This window comes from Ammospiza caudacuta, chromosome 14, assembly GCF_027887145.1.
Source record: "Ammospiza caudacuta isolate bAmmCau1 chromosome 14, bAmmCau1.pri, whole genome shotgun sequence".
In the NCBI taxonomy this organism is placed as follows: domain Eukaryota; kingdom Metazoa; phylum Chordata; class Aves; order Passeriformes; family Passerellidae; genus Ammospiza; species Ammospiza caudacuta.
Genome location: NC_080606.1, coordinates 13,049,372 through 13,067,824, shown reverse-complemented (window position 1 = coordinate 13,067,824; position 18,453 = coordinate 13,049,372). Strand labels below are relative to the sequence as shown.

General features: G+C 44.3%; 1 protein-coding gene across 1 annotated transcript in view; it reads left to right on the top strand.

The window, feature by feature from the left end:
• GPC4 (glypican 4) overlaps positions 1-18,147 on the top strand; it is a 67,970-nt gene extending 49,823 nt beyond the window's left edge. The window contains exons 4-9 of the mRNA XM_058813831.1: positions 5,859-6,024; positions 11,781-11,911; positions 12,116-12,262; positions 12,662-12,798; positions 14,947-15,122; positions 15,956-18,147. Of these exons, the coding sequence (XP_058669814.1) occupies positions 5,859-6,024; positions 11,781-11,911; positions 12,116-12,262; positions 12,662-12,798; positions 14,947-15,122; positions 15,956-16,167 (969 nt within the window). The 3' untranslated portion in view covers positions 16,168-18,147. The remainder of the gene's footprint in view (positions 1-5,858; positions 6,025-11,780; positions 11,912-12,115; positions 12,263-12,661; positions 12,799-14,946; positions 15,123-15,955) is intronic.
• The last annotated feature ends 306 nt before the right edge of the window (positions 18,148-18,453 follow it).

Below are 18,453 nucleotides of genomic sequence, written 5' to 3'. Positions count from 1 at the left end.
GCAAGAGCCAGCCTTGCCAGGGAAGTGACAGAAATGGAATATGCTGCTTGCATGCATGGGGAAGGGACAGGAGGGCAGCACTTCTGCTGTGTGGGTAACTAAGAAACAGCCAGAGGAGCTAAGGAGCCCTTTATTGTGTAGCAGAGGGACCTCCAGAGGGGCAGTGCTCTCCTGGCAGCAGGTTGCAAGCTCTGAGGCCACACCAAGGGGCTGCCCTGCACAAGGACATTTCCTTCCACATACCAGGGGCAAGCATCAATGCAAAAAACAATACCAAGCACTTCTCCACATCAAAGATGACCCTGAGAAGACCTGCCAAGAATGTGACTGCATCTGCCTCAGTTCCAGCCATCTGAGGGCCTGTGCTAGGCCTTCAAAGCATGCTGGAGCAGCAGTCAGCTCAGATTTAGGGCTGGGAGTGCCTGGGTAGGACTCTGGATTTGGAGTAGATGGTGTCATGCAGGAGTACTCCAGTCCACTGGCATGGTTTTCGCTTTTTCTTTCTTTGCCCTGCACTGTGGTTCTGCTGCTATTTTTGAAAACAATGTGAAGGATAATTAAGGATGGTTTTGGTTGTAGATGCTGGGATAAATATCCCTGCTGCTGTAGTTATTAAAGCAAGCGGAACACTCCTCATGATCCAGGCAGGGAGAGGCTTGTTCCTGCAGAGAACAAGCTTGATGTAAAGGCCCTTTGGTCCCAAGGGCACCATTAACAGGAGATGCAGAGCCTCTGTAAGTGTTCAGAGGGAGAGGCATCCACCTGGCTGGCACCCTGAGGTCCCCCATGCCCCTCATGGGCTGGGGCTGCTGCTGGGGAGGACAAGCATGTGGATGTTAAACAGCGGCTCGAGTGCCTGGTGCTGTGGCTCTCAGGAGCTCTGCTTTTCCTCTTGGCACTGTCATTTGTGGAGTGGGGGGAGCACACTGTGAGCAGGGAACTGAGCAGAAATGTACTCTTGAACTTCTCCTCACACGAGATAACGCCGCAGCAGACGCTGCCATGGGTAGCAAGTGTTGAGACACAGAGTCATGCAGTTCCCAAGATTACTCCTAAATGTATTCCCTTATGCAAGACCTCAGGGGCCTTAATCTGTGGTTGAACCAGATGCTGTCTAAATTATTAATGTTCTAACACCAGGCCAGCAAAATTGGTTAAATGTGTAGTTAATTCCAAAACACTTTCATTGGAATATTTGGGGTGGGGAAGCAAAGCAGCCTCCCAAGTGATGTTCTGCTTCACAGTGAGCTGAACGTCAGGACCAGTGTGTGCCAAGATGATGTTCTTGTGGGTTCTTGCACAACACTGAGAGAAGGAAAAAATGATGCAAGTAGGCTTGTGTTGGTCTCAAAATTGATGACAACTCACTTGATGACTGCTCACCTTAGAGCATCTCGCAGGCAGCTTCAGAGTATGCTTTTGAAATCATCTTTCCATGTCACTGGGAAGTTACTATTTCAGTCTTTTAGCCAGTATTGCTGTCATTTTTTCTTTTTTTTTTTTTTTTTTTTCTTTTGGCAAATAAACACGGTATGAAACAAAAGTAATTTTATCACATTTATTTTCAAATTTTTGGATTTTTGTTTTCTGGCAGCTGTGCTGCTGGCATGGCAACTGTTGTTGTGCAAATGTGGAAAATAAGAAAGCCTGAGTTATCAATGTTATTATAAATAGTTATTAAAGCTGACAGGATTTTAAATGTTATTATTAACATTCTTAATGTTAACTTGAGGGTAGAATGAGAGAATTAATGTAGCCCTGGCTGTCTGACAGCTGTGGGAGCTCCCTGCAGGACTGTCCATGGTTGGAGTTCTGTCATCCTTCTTCAGCTATTCTTTGCCTTGGGAAGGAGTTGAAAAAGAATCTGGTTGCTTCTCTGAACTTTATCTGCTTGCACAGATCAGTTTATCTTGAGTTTTGGTGGTTTTGTGGTAGCCTGTGAATAAGGCATTGCACTCCTTAGGTGTGTACTTTAGTGGTGATGTTTCTACCAGAGGAATGCATGCAGCTGCAATTGCCAGCAAGTTGGAAAAGGCTAAGGGTGTAACAGTTTCCCTCATGTGAAACTCTGAACTGGGACGGGTATGACAAGGTACCAAGAAAAAACAGATTTTATTATGCCAAGAGCATGTCATTTTTACAGGAACATGATTTTACCTTTACCAGTCAATGTAAGTTGGGATGTTACCCCAACAAATGTGATATGAAATGTTTGCATTAAGCTCTGAGTTGTTTGCTTTTCACTTAATTTTTGTGAATTGTGTGCATATCTGTATTTTTAAGGAGCAAGTTTGATAGGAAGATTAGTGCCAAAACACATCTGTTAGCAGCTTTTAATCTTCACATTTGACAAAGCGTATAGATATGGACAAATTGTAATTTACATGATGAAACCGCAGGGTGATGGATTGCTGCACTGGTGTGCAACGCCATGGAAAGGAAATAAATTTTACAAGATAAAAGGGAAGGGACCGGAGTGCATTTACTTCTATCAGAAGCTTTTACAGGGTATGTGCACTGCAGCTACTACTACCTGGGCTCAAATCTACCAGAGTAAATCCCCTCCAGCAAATAAAGCTTTCTTTGGTACTCTGCTTTATTAGAAAGGAGATTACTTGGTTTTGAGGGTCATTCTAGAGTACAGTTTGAATGAACTTGAGTTGCTTTCCAAGATAAACACAAGCACAGAACAAAGCATATCTGGGTTTACTGTTACATACAATGGCGTTTTAAGAGCTTGCACCTGGCGTGGCAGGGCCAACATTAAAAGCTTGTGAAGAATTGCCAGTGCAACATATGGCACACCCCCCTGACAGAGCCAGAGCTGGTCTGCACTGGGTACAGGCCCCGTGCCAGGGGTTAAGGTTCTCTTGCAGTGATACTCAAGCAGTTAAGCATTTATCACTGTTGTAAGGAGATGCAATTGCTCATAGGCTTCCCCACAACTCTCTCTGTGAGTGATCTCTGATTGTGCCTTCCTGTTGCTTTTTGACATGATAAAACACCAATTCTAGACTGATGAATTTGCCCATTGTCTTCCTCTTTGCCTGCAACTGTATTGCACACTAACAGCTTCCCTGTGGGTTACATCCATTACTGGCAGGGCTCAGTTTGGCAGTCTGTGCAGGCTGGGGTTTGTCTTTTCCATCACCCCTTTGTGATCACGCTCTGCTCAGCTCCGTGCAGGACTCAAACCTATGCGGGGAAGGAAGCGAAACCTCGCTTGCTTTAAAATCTTCCTGTATCTTTGCTCAAAGGACCTGATCCAAGTGACCAATGCATATTGCCTGCTGTGGAATGCAGGAAAGCAGCTTCAGTTTCCCCTGCATCTGCTGGGATTCATAAAGATCAACCCCTATGGAATATCAAAGGGGGGATGCTGTGGGGCTGCACAGCATGTGGGATGAGGTGGGAACCTAAGTTGGGAAGGGGCCTCCTGGGTCATGACTCTGTGGGGGGCTTTGTGCAGCATGCTGCCATGCAATCCCTTCCATAAAGCTGCAGCTTTCCACAATAGGGTTGGAGCATCCTCCTGCTCCTCATTCCAGTTCAAACTGCTCTAGCACCTGGCTCGTGCTGTCAACATTTTCCTAATTTTTCTTCCCAAGGAGGATGCAGAGCACTCCTTTGAGGGATAGCAATGCTAGAATGGCCAGGATCAACTGATAAGCCTCTGGACTTATCATGGAGGTCCTGTCACTCCCTGCTAAGTAACACAGGAAGGGATTTTTATCAGAGAAACAACTAAACTACTAAACTTGAGCGTCCTTCAGAGCTCTTGTCTCTGGGTGCGAGATGTTATTTAGTTCCCCCTGCCACTTTTTTGTTGTGCAAGGACTGCACCATCTGGATAGCAGATGATACCTTTACATTTGTCTGTTTCCAGTTTTCCAACTATAAATCATCTGATTTAGCTGGTTTCTGTTGCTTAAGCTCTTAGTATTTGATCCAGCTCTCCTTTAAAGCCATGCTGTCCCAATAGGGAGCCTTCTGCTGGGGCTCCTGCTCCCACTGTGCCTTCCAAATATATATATAGATATATATATGTATAAAATAAAGAATGTGTATATGCTCTGGAGCATCTGAATCAGATTCCACAGCCACCACAAACAGCTTTCTATATGGGTTCTCCTTTTCCTCAGCCATCCAGGCTCTTTGTGGACAAAAGAAGGGTGCAGTGCTGTCTGATGAACATTGCTGGCCAGCCAAAATCCAGTGCTGAGCTACACCAACTGCAGAAAACTGTCCTTCTGTCTCTAACCAGTTCACTTGCCTGCTGAAGAGAAACCATGGGTTTGAGTTGTCAGAAGCACAGCAGATCTTTATCTGTAATCTCTTTCCCTAAGAAAAGAGGGTTTAAAATTTTGCTGATGTTACTAACAAAGCTAGCTTCATTATGTAATGCTTTTTTTTTTTTCTGGTTTGTTTTTGTTAAAATCTGTTGCCTCCTAGTTTCATGGGCTGTCAACAAGGTTTTGCACCAGAAGATTAGGTTTAGTTTCTCCATAGTCCTCGCACTGAGGTGGGCAATAGTAAGGTCCTCAGCATATGTGTGGTACCAGATCTTCCTCATGTGCATTCATCTCCACTTTGTCCTATTGTCCTCTGCTGTGAAGTTAGTTTCCAGACCTCCAGCACCTGAAGGCCATCCACATCTCCAGCTGTTTGTGTTGAGGGACTGTGCTTTTTCTCAGGGGTGTTGTGTCTCCTCCAGCACAGTCTTGGATCACAGCCTCTTTAGAGCACTTCCCTAAATGCCTTACAAGGAGTCTCAGGTACATTGTTTAAAACATCAGACACCACTTCTGCTTTGTCAGGGAATCTCTGATTCCATCTTAATTTTCTATTTTCATCTGTGGCTAGTTAACACTTAAACTTGCTCTTGAGGGAGCTTCTCTGTTCAACACTTTAGATGGACCCACCATGTGGTTGGGATGGAGCTAATGCTCCTTGGACTGGCTGGATGGAGATGGTTTCAATGAATGTTTTGAAGCTGGGCCAGAGGGTGAATCAAACATGAATGATCATGAGTCACTTTGGAAAACAGCCCTGCTGAGGGCTCAGGGGTGACGTGCCTGCTGCAGACAGCTCCACTCGCACGCCCAGCAGCTGCACCGAGGCTTTGAGGGTCCTTCCAGCTTGTCCTCAGCTGCAGGGTTGTAGCTGCCACCTCCTTGGGGTGTGGGGAATGGTGTTAGTGAGCGTGATGAGTGCTGAGTGTAAATGAACCCGGTATCTGTCATGTAAATGCTGTGTTGAGGGACTTGAATGTGATATAAAGGAGCTGGTCTCTGTGCTGCAGAGCCCTGCTGGGCGATTGTCCAGGAAGAGCCACAGCCCCGCTGAGGAGGAGGGCATGCTCCTGGTGGGTTTGGTGCAGGGATCATGTCAGACATCCCATCTTGACATCCCACTTTTTCCTGAAAAATCCCAGCATCATCATCTTCAGCATGTATTTGCAGCAGGGCTCAGAGAGTGCAGCTTTGTGTGACATCTTTTGACTTGGGTGCATTTTGCTGCCTTCCCTGAGCCAGAGTGCTGCCTATCCCCTTGGAGTGCCTGTTCTTGCAGCCCTGGGAGGGGTCCCACATCCTACAGGGTGTCCTACATGGTGCAAATAATGTTTTGCAGAGATGGGGGCTGTCTGTGTCCCCTGGAGTGACAGATACACCCGAGGAGGTGACCCGGACCCCTTCATCTGGAGCACATACGCAGGGACCAGACAATGATGCCTGACCCCACTGCATCTCTTCTGCGCAGCTCTGTCCCATGCACCTTGGGGTAAATGTGTGGGGTTTTTTTGCTTTAGTGACTGAGGCCTAATTTTCTTGTTCTTTTATCTTTTTTCTCTGGTAAAGGTGAACCCCACACCACAGGGAACGCGGGCGCTGCTGAAAATGATGTACTGCCCACACTGCCGGGGCCTGGTGTCAGTGAAGCCCTGCTACAACTACTGCTTCAATGTCATGAGAGGCTGCTTGGCCAACCAAGGGGACTTGGATGCCGAGTGGAATATCTTTATGGGTAAGGCAGTATGGGTTAAAACTGCACTGGTAGTGTGTCTCTCACCTGAATAGCATTGTGAGTGGCTGTGCTGAGCTGTAGGTTTTTCAGATATCTGTGATGAGTATCTTTTCCTTCCAGACTTCTGAGCACAGCACAACTTTTGCCATTCACATTAACCTCCAAATAAATGAGAATGTCGTGCCAGTGACTTTTGTTGCAGCAAGCTTTAGGAGGATGGAAGTGGCGTGGGCTTGTAGGCTCAGAATGTTTTTTCTTGCTGGATCAAGCATGTGTGTGCAAGCTGGTTTTTCTATGCTACTTACACCTTGTTGTCACCATACAGCTGGCCTTCCTGAAGTCAGTTTTCTCCTTCAGCAGCCTGGGAGTCTCCTTGCCAGCCATGAAGAGCTTTGGGAAAAGCTGTAGGCCGGGATTTTACACTAAAAAATTGAATGGGACATGTCTGAATCTGTTTTTAAACAGCTCATTTGGTGCTTGGCCACCATCCTTTTGCAATGTCAGCAGGTCTTGTATGAAACTGTGCTAGTGCTTTTGCCATCCTCTTCATCCTGTTTGTTATTTCTCTTCTGTGCTTACACACAGTATCTATCATTCAATACATAAAATTTAGACTGAAATGTTAAATTCTACCTTGGGTCAAGGCTTGTCAGAATTGGCAGTGCATCACATTTTGGGGCACAGGCAATAGATAATGTTAAATGTTTTCATTTGTGCTGCTTTTCTAGGAGGTTTGATTTATCTGTGATTGAGCATCCTTTGGGAGCAGTCGCTTCCCTCTAGTTAATGTGTGATGAAGTGCACATGTAAAGTATCTGCTGCTACTGAAAGGGCTATGGTGCTCTTCCATTCCACTCATGGAAAAAAAAGAAAGTTAGAAAGAAAATATTTCACTAAGTTGCAAGATTAAAAAAAAAAAAAAAAAAAGGAAATTGCTGCTAGCTGACATTTCAGACTCCATTTATGTCTTATTTATGTCTTAGAACTTGTTTTCCTCTGTTTTGTGCACTGGATTTTCACTTTGCTGCCCATGTCAACTGAATGTGTGCAGGGTTATTTTCAGAGGGCATTTTTGTGTGTGTGTATTCCATATAGGGAGCTAAATGTGACACTAAGTTGGGTTTCCAAGTCATTCTCTGGGAGGCTGACACCCCAGCCCCCCAGTCCTCTCAGCCGTCTTTCTCATGAGAATATTAAGTATTTCAACTACAATTGTTGCTGAAATAGCTCAAAGCCAGGAGACTTGCAAACATCTAGTCCAAGTAGAAAAGAAGAATCCCATGAAAGGGAAGGGCATAATGCCAGAAAACAGACAAAAGCACAAGCAGCTAATTGCTGTAGGTGGTATGCAGCTAAAAACGAGCCTCGGGGGAAGCCGGCGAGCCCTGTCACACGAGACTGATCAGGGACTGCATACAATAATTAAGATTATTAAACAAGACAAAATAAATACATGTGATTCCAGGTTGGAAGCAAAGCTTGCTTCTTGCAGTGCTTCCTCCCCAAAGGGCTTCTTGCCCACTCATTACTTAAGTGTGGTGTTAAGCTTTGTTACATTTATTGGCAGCATTTGCTTGATTCCTGCATTCTTCGTTGATGGTTGCAGTGGAGTACAGATACAGAAAACTTAAGCTGTACTTTCTTTAGACAAGTTAATAAATGAGCAGGTGTTGGTTATGTTCCAGACTTTGGTTTCTCTCTCAGTTTGCCACTTGAGACAATTAAATTAAATATATCTGATGTTTAGGGCAGGGCATATGCCACAAATATCTTCTGTGTGTGGTTAAAGGTTTAAGTAATTAAAGAAATAACACCCAAAAAAATTTCCCCCAAACCATGTCACAAAATCCCCAAATCCCACCTCCATGGTCTCAATGAGATTTTGCCTTGTGGGTTTAAGTGTCAGGTTATGGTAATGATTTATTACGAGTCAAAAGCAGATTTTGAACCTATCAATTTAAAAATAGTTAAATCAGAGAACTTGTAGCAAGTGCTGCAAGTCTATATGAATGTGAAATGCTCATTTGTGTGTGCAAGTGGGTCTATAAGTAAGTCAATTATGTAAAGCTGGGATGTAAAGTTTGTAGGTTTTTTGAGACAAGAAGACTTTGTAATTCCTTATTTCTCCAAAGTACCATTTAAAGCTGAGGAGTATGAAATAATGACCGAATTGTACTCTTTTCTCCCCTTTAACTATCTAAATTATTTCTCCCTCTATTCCTGACACAATTGTACACCAATTAGACAGGGGTATACTTTGTTTCAAACAGGCTGTTGGGGGGTTGGAGCCTTCCTGAATGAACAGTGTTAATCTCCAGTGCCTTTTCATGATTTTTTTTTTCTCCACAAAGGTTTACTCTGCTCAAAGATGTCGAATTCAGGCTCCATATACATATCTGGAGTACTACTTTGTGTGCAAAGAATTTTTCCCCCACCCTGCTAAAAAAAAAAGATTGTTGTTAATGAATGGTCAAGGTCTTCCCCCTCCTTCCTTCCCCTTTTAAATCAGATCTTGGGGTTAAGACTGAAAACTGCCTTTTGTTCTTCAAGTCAGACAGTGAGGCTGAAGATGTGGGTTTCTGATTATTGGTGGCACAATGAGAAAGAATTGCTTTCCTTCATGAGAGCGAGGTGCTTTGTTGCCAGGGATTGTCTCAATGCCAGTAGCAAGGACAAATGTATGCAAGAGGAAAAGGGTCTTTAAGGGATGGTGCTAGATGGTGTGTCTTGGTTGGTTTTTTTTTTCACCTAAATCCACTTCTATCTCCCCATCACAGGGAGGAGAGACAATCTTTTTCGTGCTGTGTCTTTGTAATACACGACTGGGATACATTTTTCTCTCTGCCAGAGTTGGGGATTTTGGTGAAGCAAAGCTGAGCCATCTCACCATGGCTTATAAATATCATTTACTTTGCACGAGAGCTGGGGCAAATAATTGTTATTTGTAATCAACCCCTGTCTGCTCCCCATAATGGAGAATCTTTTTCTGCGAGCTGGGTTGCTCGGAAGGTTGGCTCCTGGGGCTGGGGCAGGAGCTCCCCTCCTGCGGGCAGCGGTGCTGGCGGTGCCCTGAACCGCAGCCAGCCTTGGCAACGTCACTGGGGGCTGCACAGGGAACCACTGCTGGCCACCACTGCTCTGGGGACACCAGCCCGCTCCTGCTGGGAGGTAAAAGTTTGCAGGATGCCTCCAAAATCAAAACTGTGGATGAGGCAGAGCCCCCCCACTCTCAGCCCTTGCTCCTCCCCACCCCTTTCTAATGAAAGTTTATTTCGTTTAGTGTTCCTTGCCAGTATCAATCCCAACTCCAATTACTCCTTTCCTTATCTTTTCTCGCCAGCTTTGGCAGCTCTGCTGGAGGCCGAATGCATTTTCTCTCTGGGCAGTCAAAGCAGAGGCTGCATTCCTGGGCTGTGATACATGGAACGCCATGGCACCCCTGCTAACAAAGGGCCCAATTCGCTCTACATTCCCATGGTCTTGTGGATGGCCTGCCCGGCTCAAAGTTTACAAAGATGCCAAACAGCCAGAAGAATTGGGGTTTATGTTTCCTTTCAGTCTTTCACAAACACTTTATTGATCTGTGGCCTTTCCTGGCCACTCAGAGAATTAAGTAGTTACAAAATGGAATGATTTTTCTTTTTCTTCTTTTTTTTTTTTTTTTTTTAAACTATGCATTTTGTGGGTTTTATTATCTGTCTACTCATAATATTTTTATTTGAAATGAGCGGCTTCCTGCACACTGCACTGGGATGTTCTTTAGGCGCGTGAAAAACCCCAAAAGCTTTGACAATGATGAACACATTTAAGTTGTGCTCCACTTGTTTACAAAAGTCTCCATTTGGTAGCACATCAAAAGCATTTTTCTCTCCTCCGGCACAATGGTATATTCATGCTAGCAGTCATTACTCAGAGATTTGAAGCATCACTTTATTGGAGCCCACCACAATACAGTCTAAGACTCTTTGTTTCATTTGTTATTACCGTCTCCTTCTTTTTTCCTTTTTTTTTTCCTTTTTATTTTCTTTTTTTTTTCTTTCTTTTTTTTTAATGCATTTTGTTCAGACCTGTTTGTAGTCCCTGATGGTGAAATTCCAGCCATGCCCTGCAAGAGCTCTGTCACTGATGCTGGTGGTGTGTGCCTGCAGAGTGAGGGCCTTTCCTGGGGCCACCAGCTCCTCTAGAGCTCACTCCCTAAACACCCACACCTTGGTGGAGCTGTGTGAGTGAGAGGGGCTTAATTGAATGATAGTCCTTTAACTAACACCCAGTAAATCTTTGGAATATTGTGTTTTCTTTAAAAAGTGGATTTACAGGCTAGGAAGTCATCTGCAATTCATATTGCGTGTTCTGGTGTTGGATTATTATTATTATAATTGTTGTGTTTTGTTGTAGTTTGTAATAATAATGATAATAACTTTACATACTCAAATAGCTTTGTTTTATATTTTTCATCTTTTTTTAAGGTAATTTATTTAACATGACTTGGGCAGTCAGGCAGAGCTATTAATAAATTGTTTAGTATGTAGAGTTTCTTTATAGGGATTTAACAGATAGCCAGAGCCCACAGAAGTTTTCTGTTAGTGCAAAGTACCTTCTGCACTGAGGAGGAGGATGAATGTCATGAGCAAGATGAATAGACTGAGTGTGGAACGCCCATTTCTCATTAATGGAAGGAACCAGGCATATCTTAGGAGCAGGGAGGAGCTCCTTGGGGCCAGAGGGGCTGTTCTGTCCTTGTCACTCAGGCTAGGAAAAATTGAGGAATTAATGCAACTGGAAAAAGATGAGTTTGTGGCAGAGCATCGTGAAGTGATGCAGGAGAAGAGACCAGAAAATGTTTTGGGTTTGAGGGACTGCAGTGAAAGCTAACAGTAAATTAAGGTTGTGATGGGTGAAAAGAGACAAGAGCTCAGTGCCAGGTGTACTCCTGGAGACACCTTGAAGGGGAGAACCAGAGAGAGGGCTTAAATGCAGTGCAGGGGGAAAGCCTTAATGGCTGTAATAATTTCCCAGAGGAAGTAGTGGAGGGTCCAGTAACTGCTGTGTTTAATGATGCATTTGATGAGGACGTGCAGGTCGGCACAGGAGGAGTGACCTGGTGTTGGCTCAGAGACTTTCTATCTCCCCTTGCTTAGAGATGTGCCAAATACATCATGAGTGCACAGCATTCACCCTGCTCACACAGACTCCCTCCCTTGTGCAAATTGTCCATGTAGTGCTAGGAGTTGCAATCCCTTGACTTCCCCAGGCAGGAAAAAGCCTGTAGCTCTCCAAAAGGGAAAGATGGTATCAAGGATTATCTTGGACCCTTGCATGTTGGTGCCTTGTGCTCAAGACCAGCATGAGGAAGCTGATGGCTTTGAAAGAAGTCTTGAAAAACAAATGACACAAGGCAACCTTTAATAAACCAGCATGGAGAGGAGAGTGTTAGTAATGCTTGTTCTGATGGGAGGAGCTGATTATAGGCTGCTGTTGGCAGGCTGTGATGGCTTTTGATGTTCATGAGCCTGTGGTTTGGTGCTGGCAGCCTCTCAGAGCCTGGTGAAGGTGTAGGCTCTGGGAACTGAGCAGAATGTTTCCTGGATATGTGCGCTGGTCAGAGGTGACACTGCAGTGGTCAGTGTTCATGTGCTCCAACTGTTACCCTTCTTAACTCTTATTCTTGAAGCTCCTCCATTAAAAACCTTTGTTTTTCTGTCTGTGTGGTAGATCCTCCTCCATTACAAACCTTTGGTTTTCTCTCTCTGTGTTAGATTCGATGCTGCTGGTAGCAGAGAGGCTGGAGGGCCCTTTCAACATTGAGTCTGTCATGGACCCCATTGATGTGAAAATTTCAGATGCGATCATGAACATGCAGGAGAACAGCATGCAGGTGTCTCAGAAGGTAAATGGGCCAAGAGGACACTTGGAATTTTTTTTATTTAATGTGTTTTATTTCCCTATTCTTGTCAATATGTTTTTTCTTGGATGCCTTTTCAAGTATATATAAAGCTAATGTGTTATTTTGGGCGGGGGCTGCTTTAGAGCCTGGGAAAGGGAGGCTCTTGTGACCTCTTAGTTCATAAAATCCTTTCCTTCTCTCACACAGGTTTTCCAGGGATGTGGCCAGCCAAAGACACTTGCCCAAGGCCGGACTGCTCGCTCTGTCTCTGAAGGTGGTTTCACTGCTCGTTTCCGACCCTACAACCCCGAGGAGCGACCCACAACCGCTGCTGGCACGAGCCTGGACCGACTGGTGAGTGCCTGCTCCTGCTGGTGCCACACAGGGGCTCCATTCTCGGGTACCGCAGTGTGTAATTCACCATTTTTAATTGATAGGCTTTCTTAATATTCCTTGGCTGTCTTAAAACTCTCTGAGGAGTGTAATCTGCCCATAGCTCTAGACATTAATTACCTCAGCGCTTCTATGTCAGAGAAGTGCCTGTGTTAAAAGCTTGGCTTATGAATAATATGTGTTTGAGGAGCAGTGTTTAATTTTGTATTAAAAAAGTAAATCAACCATCAAAACTCACAGCCTGAAGATCTGGCCTGTACATGTCTGTTGTGATGAAAAAAACCTTCTCAACTTCACTTTTACTGAGCGTTTGGTATTCTGGATTATGTCTTGTGTTCCTTTTTTTATTTTATTTAATAGGTTACTGATGTGAAAGAGAAGCTGAAACAAGCCAAAAAATTTTGGTCATCTCTCCCTGGCAACATTTGCAATGATGAAGAGATGTCTGTAGGCACTGTCAATGAGAATGAATGCTGGAATGGAAGCGCCAAGAGCAGGTTTGGTGATGCTGCCGCCCCTGGTTAACCCTTTCCCTCTCACCCCAGACTTTCCCTGTGTCCTGATCCCTCTCCCTGAGCCCTTTTCTCCTACAGGAGGGATCCCAGCTTGCCCAAGACAGGCTGCTGCCATTATCCCTTTTGTTTTTGTAGATGGGAAAGTTGGAATGTAGCACCAAAGTTACAAGCTCTACATGGGGGTTTCTTTTAGAGGAGAGTGTGGATACCCAAATAGATCATCTCTCCTTGGACTGAAGCCCCTTACTAGTTGTTCATGGAACTGGGGAGATCTGTACAAAATCTGTATCCCAGCCACAGAGCAGAGGTGCTGTGTTGTCTGACTGTGCTGTTGCCCCAGTGCCCCCAGTTGGTGTTTGCACCAGGAACTGGTTTCTTTGTTGAGCAAGGGCAGGGGTGATGGAGGGTGGAGACCTTCTCCACTGCTGAGGTCAGTGGCACAAGGGGGCCAGTGGTTTCATTCACACTTTCTATGGAAAAAAGAGTTACAAAGCTCTTTTTTTTTTTTTTTGCTTGTAAGGAAGAAATTGCCAACACATGAGTAAGCCAGCGTTTTTTTGTCATATGGTTTATGTAACTGTTTAATTTTTATTTTGGAAATAAAAGTTTCTTCTTTTTTTTCTGTTTGCTTACTGAGGAAATAAGCACAATCCAAGATGTTCCATTAAAAAAAAGGCAAAAAAGCAGTTGTCTGGGGTTTTCCAGCAGTTTTTCTAAGTAAAAGCAGGTTCTGCCCTTGATAGTTTTGGGACACAGCACTAAGCCAGGCCTCATAACTTTTGCACTGTTTTGTGTGTGCCTAAAACTCTGCCATACTTTGCTAGGGCAATGTTTTGGGTGTATGTGACAAGAAGTGGTTCTGCCTCCTGAAATCTTGTTTATCAGCAGCCTCTATGGGCTTTTCATAGCAGATATCCCCAGTGTGTGCAGGGGCACCAGTATTGAGGGGAGATGGAGATTTGGCAGGACTTGGCAAGGAGACGGGGCAGGCTGGATATCCTATGTGGGTTGAGCAAGATAATTTGCTTTACTATTTTCTCCTTGACTCCAATAAGGCAGAAGTTTGGTAGTCTTCCACACTTTGATCTCAGACTTCTTTGAAACATATAATATTGATGACAAATAATAACAAAACTGTCACCACCACTTATCATTGTCATTGTCACTCCCATACGTAGGACAGGGTTTGAGCATGCTTTTCAGAGTATGATAACATCCTGGTGTCCAGGATCAGTAGACTGTGCTAAAGGCTTTTCTCTCTCTTGTGAGAGAGAAAACATCACAACTAAGTAATGTTTTCTTCTGTTGAACTGATCTTTCTAGCAAGTCAGGGAATTGGAGGAAAGGGCAATGTCCTATCCCTGCTGTATAAGATGAGACTCCAAATACCTGTGTCAGGAAATGCATTCTGTTGGGTTTTGTTTCTCAGTCTCTCTTTTAAACCAGGAGTTTGTACAAGTGTTCAGACCTGAGCATGTACACCTTCTGGACCTGAGCATCTTGGCTCTCCCCTTCTCTGATGAATGGGGCTGCAGGATCTAATCTTCAGCATCACAGATGTTTCTCCTGCTGGGGTTATTAGGGAAATTGCATCTCATGTCTGCATGGTGAAAAGTACACATTTAATATCCGAGCTTGATGGTTAAGGTCCATTACTTAAAGTCAGAATGACACTCTTACCTCCAACAGTTACTCTAGGTTTCCGTGGGATAACTATGGTCTTTAAGGTTGTGTTCCCAAAAGTGTCATCTCACTGGCATCAAGGCATCTCAGCACCTTGTATTGCTCTGAAGCCTGCAGGGAGCTGATTTATGCTGTTGAAAGCCATTATTAATATAAATCCCAGATCTTCCTTTCCTTTTCAAGTTGGGGAGAAAATTGTCATTCCCCTGCCCATGTGGCACAGTGTAAATGAAAACAGTGCTTCATTCCACATGCTGCCGAGATTGCAGGGAGGGGAGATGGGGCAAGAAGGGCTGTGTGAGGTGTAGCATGTGCAAGGATGCTGTTGGGCTCAGAATGTCACCCCAACTGAAAGCGGGGGTGGCACTGCAGAGTTCCCATGGTGTCATCGGGACCTTGCCATGCTGCACCTCTGGTATCAACAGGAATGGTTTCTTTTCTTTTCAGGTACGACTTTGCAGTGACTGGAAATGGTTTAGCAAGTCAGGTGAATAACCCAGAGGTTGAGGTGGACATTACCAAGCCAGACATGGTGATTCGCCGGCAGATCATGGCCCTGCGGGTGATGACCAACAAGCTGAAGAATGCCTACAGCGGCAACGACGTCGACTTCATTGACATAAGTATGTTTGCTCTCGTTTGCCTTTTGCTTTCTTCCTTCCCTTTTAATTGGATTTCATGCTAGCACGGGTAGCTGGTTAAGCTTCAGCTGTGGGTAAGCGTGTTAGTGAGGAGGGTGGAAACTGGACTCACTGACAGGCTGTGTGAGGAGGGGTACTCCCACAATGCCATGGAGTGGTTTGGGTTAGAAAGGGCCTTTAAAGGTCATCACTGCATCACCCTGCAATGAGCTGGGACATCATCTACTACATCAGGCTGCTCAGAGCCCCATCCAACCACAGCCTGACCTTGAGTCTTTCCAGAGATGGGGAACCTACCACCTCTCTGAGCAGCCTGTGCCACAGCATTTCACCACCCTCATCACAAAAGCATTTCTTCCTTATATCAAATCTAAATCTACTTTATTTTAGTTTAAAACCATTACCCCTTGTCTTAATGCAACAATCCCAACCCTCTAAGTCTGTCCTCATAGAAAAGGTGTTCCAGCCTCTAAGTATTTCTGTGTCTTCCTCTGGAAGACCCTTTCTATGCTGGAGTTCCCAGAGCTGGATGCAGAACTCCATGTGGGATCTCATGAGTGGAGTAAAGGGGGTGAATCCCCTCCTTGACCTGCTGCTCACAGTGCTTTGGGTGCAGCCCAGGATGTGATTGACTTTCTAGGCTGCACCCATTGCCCAGCCTAGATGACTGCACACAAAAATCACATTAACCAGGCGACCCACACTTACCTCTCATGAACACCAGAACTGCCACACTTTCCTTTTGCCCCTGCTGCCTTGTGCAGGCAGCATAGCAGCACAGCAGAAGAGCTCAGCAGGTGTGTTTGTTTCCCCAGGTGAGGAGAGCAGCGGCGAGGAGAGCGGCAGCGGCTGCGAGCTCCAGCAGTGCTCCCCCGAGTTCGAGTTCAACGCCACCGAGGTCACCGGCAGCTCCAACAAGAGCGACAAGACCGTGAACACTTCTGCTGCTGCCACCAGAAGTGGTCTATCACAAGCAGCCTTGCTCCTTAGCCTTTTGTTCTTGGCCATGCAAAGACAATGGAGATAATTGTGCAGCACAGGGGGAGGGGAAAAGACTTTTATTATCAAAGGTAGAAGGCACCTGCTTTCACTTTTATACCATCTAGAGACTTTGCTTTTTAAGTTAATGGACAACAGTGTACAGTTTTTACTATGTTGCCACTGGTTTTAAGATACTGATTTATTTTTTTTTCCCTTGCTATCCTGGGAATAACAGGAATGGGAAGTACCAGTCTATCCTGTTCACCAAGAATCCATGTTAGAGGTGGATAACAAAAATGTATATACAAGCCTGTAGTTAGCTCTGCATTTGTGTCTTTATCACTTTTTTTTTTTTCTTTTACTGTATTTCTTACGAAAACAAAAACCCCAGGGTCTTCTCTTGGCCTGTAACAAGTATGTGTTTCTGAAATGAGAAATATCTGTACAGAAGCAAGTTTTATTTATCATGTTATCTTATGAGGAAAAAATAATTGCCCAACAAGCAGAAAATGTTTCATGTAGTTAACTTCCCATTTATCCACATTATGTTAGTTGCCTTATCTGGAGAGAAGTGGAAGTCATTTGTCTTTATTATGCGGTAAAACGGAAGGTGAAGGCAGAACTGGTCATCGTGCCAAGGGCCCCGTTTGCTTAGGGCATCCATGCCAGGAGCAGGTTGTGCTTGCTTTGCAGGAGGTTTGGTTCAATTGGAAGGGACTACAGAGAATTCCCATTCTGCAGACGCTGAGAAGAGCTGTCCTTTGCTCCCCGGGATCCTTGCAATCAGCTGTAACTCCTGTGGGTCAGTTCCCAACGTGCATCCCCAAGGGAATGAGGCATTAAACTTGTTCAGTTGGAAACAGCTTGTGGTCTCACAGCTCCAAATGCCAACATGTGTCTTGTCTGCACGTTTGTTAGCTGAATGCTGGATTGATTGTTTAACGCTCTCAGTTCTGGTTCCAAGGAATCCTGTGTGGGAGGGCAGGTGGGGAGGCGTTGGGTTTGTTTTTGCAAGAGTTTTGTTTCCTCTCTCATGGGGGCAAAAGAGAAGGAGCAGGCACTGTTGCAGGTACATGGAGGCAGGAGCTGGCAGGGCTGAAGATGCCTCATTTTGGGTGTGTTTGGTCTCCTGGGATCTGATGCGCAGCACCTCTGGCTTTTCAGCACTACCTGAGACACCTTCCTCTCTCTCCTTGTGCTGTTGGAGTTGGAACAATGTTGTGGTGAACAGCAACTCACGAATAAAAGAAATGTATATTTTTAAGAAAAGAGATGAAATAATTTTTAAAAGAGTTTAGCAAAAGCAACGTCTTTGGATAGACTCAAAAGTTATTCTGCACGTCTCTTCCTGCTTTGGATAGCCTTTAGGTCTGGCTGGATGCCTGGATCTGGGCAGGAAAGCAATTCTGAGAGAAAAGGTTTGCTCTATTCCACCTTTGTGTCATAAAGGATAATTTTCTATTTTTATATTGAAGCATTAATTACTTGTTAGCTCAGGGTCAGCATTATACTCAACTTTATTTTCACACCAAATTTCTGCAAAGCTATAAAGACAAAGTATTCTTGGCTGGTATAAATAATCCTGGAGGCTTAATTTTACTAGAAGTAGCCAGTTATTTATTAAAACATGATGTTAGTAGAGTTAGGGATATGCTGGTTAGATTATTTTTCTTTAGAAAATAAATCATGGAACCATAAAATTGAAAAAATTATAAATTTATGTGTGGGAAAAAATGGATTGTAAATAGCTAAGTTGCCTTGCGAGGAATTGGAAAATGTGCTGATACTTAGAAACTACCTCAGTTCTGAGGAATTTCCTTTCTAGCTTTGAGTGCTATTGCTTTTACTTGGTAGAAGTGAATCTGGTCTCCAATATGTAGCTGAAAGAGTTATCCCTATAGACCTTGTTAGATTGTTTTTAATTTAGAGGGTTGAACTACATCCAGCTGTTTTCTTTCAGCAAAGTTCCCTAACAAAGAGAATTTCTGAATTAAATATTGCTGATGGTTTCCATGACTTTTCCTGATTTGTTTGGTTTCATGGCATTTTCTGATTGCCCTTTAATTATTTAAATGGTTCTAGCCATTTGAATTTTAATCCTGAAATAAACAAACCTTAGATGCACTACCATTGTAAATATATCGCAGTAGGGTCTGACTGGATAACCCTTCTGGCTCATACCCAGCTGGCAGGCCAGCAGAGTTAAATGAAGAAAAAAAAAATAAAAATAAAACTTCTCCAGAGCTCTGAGATTGGTGGAACAAAAGCCCTTATGTTCGGAGCTGCTGCCTGCTCCAGCATCTCCCTTCTTGGCCTAAGTGTTCATATGTAA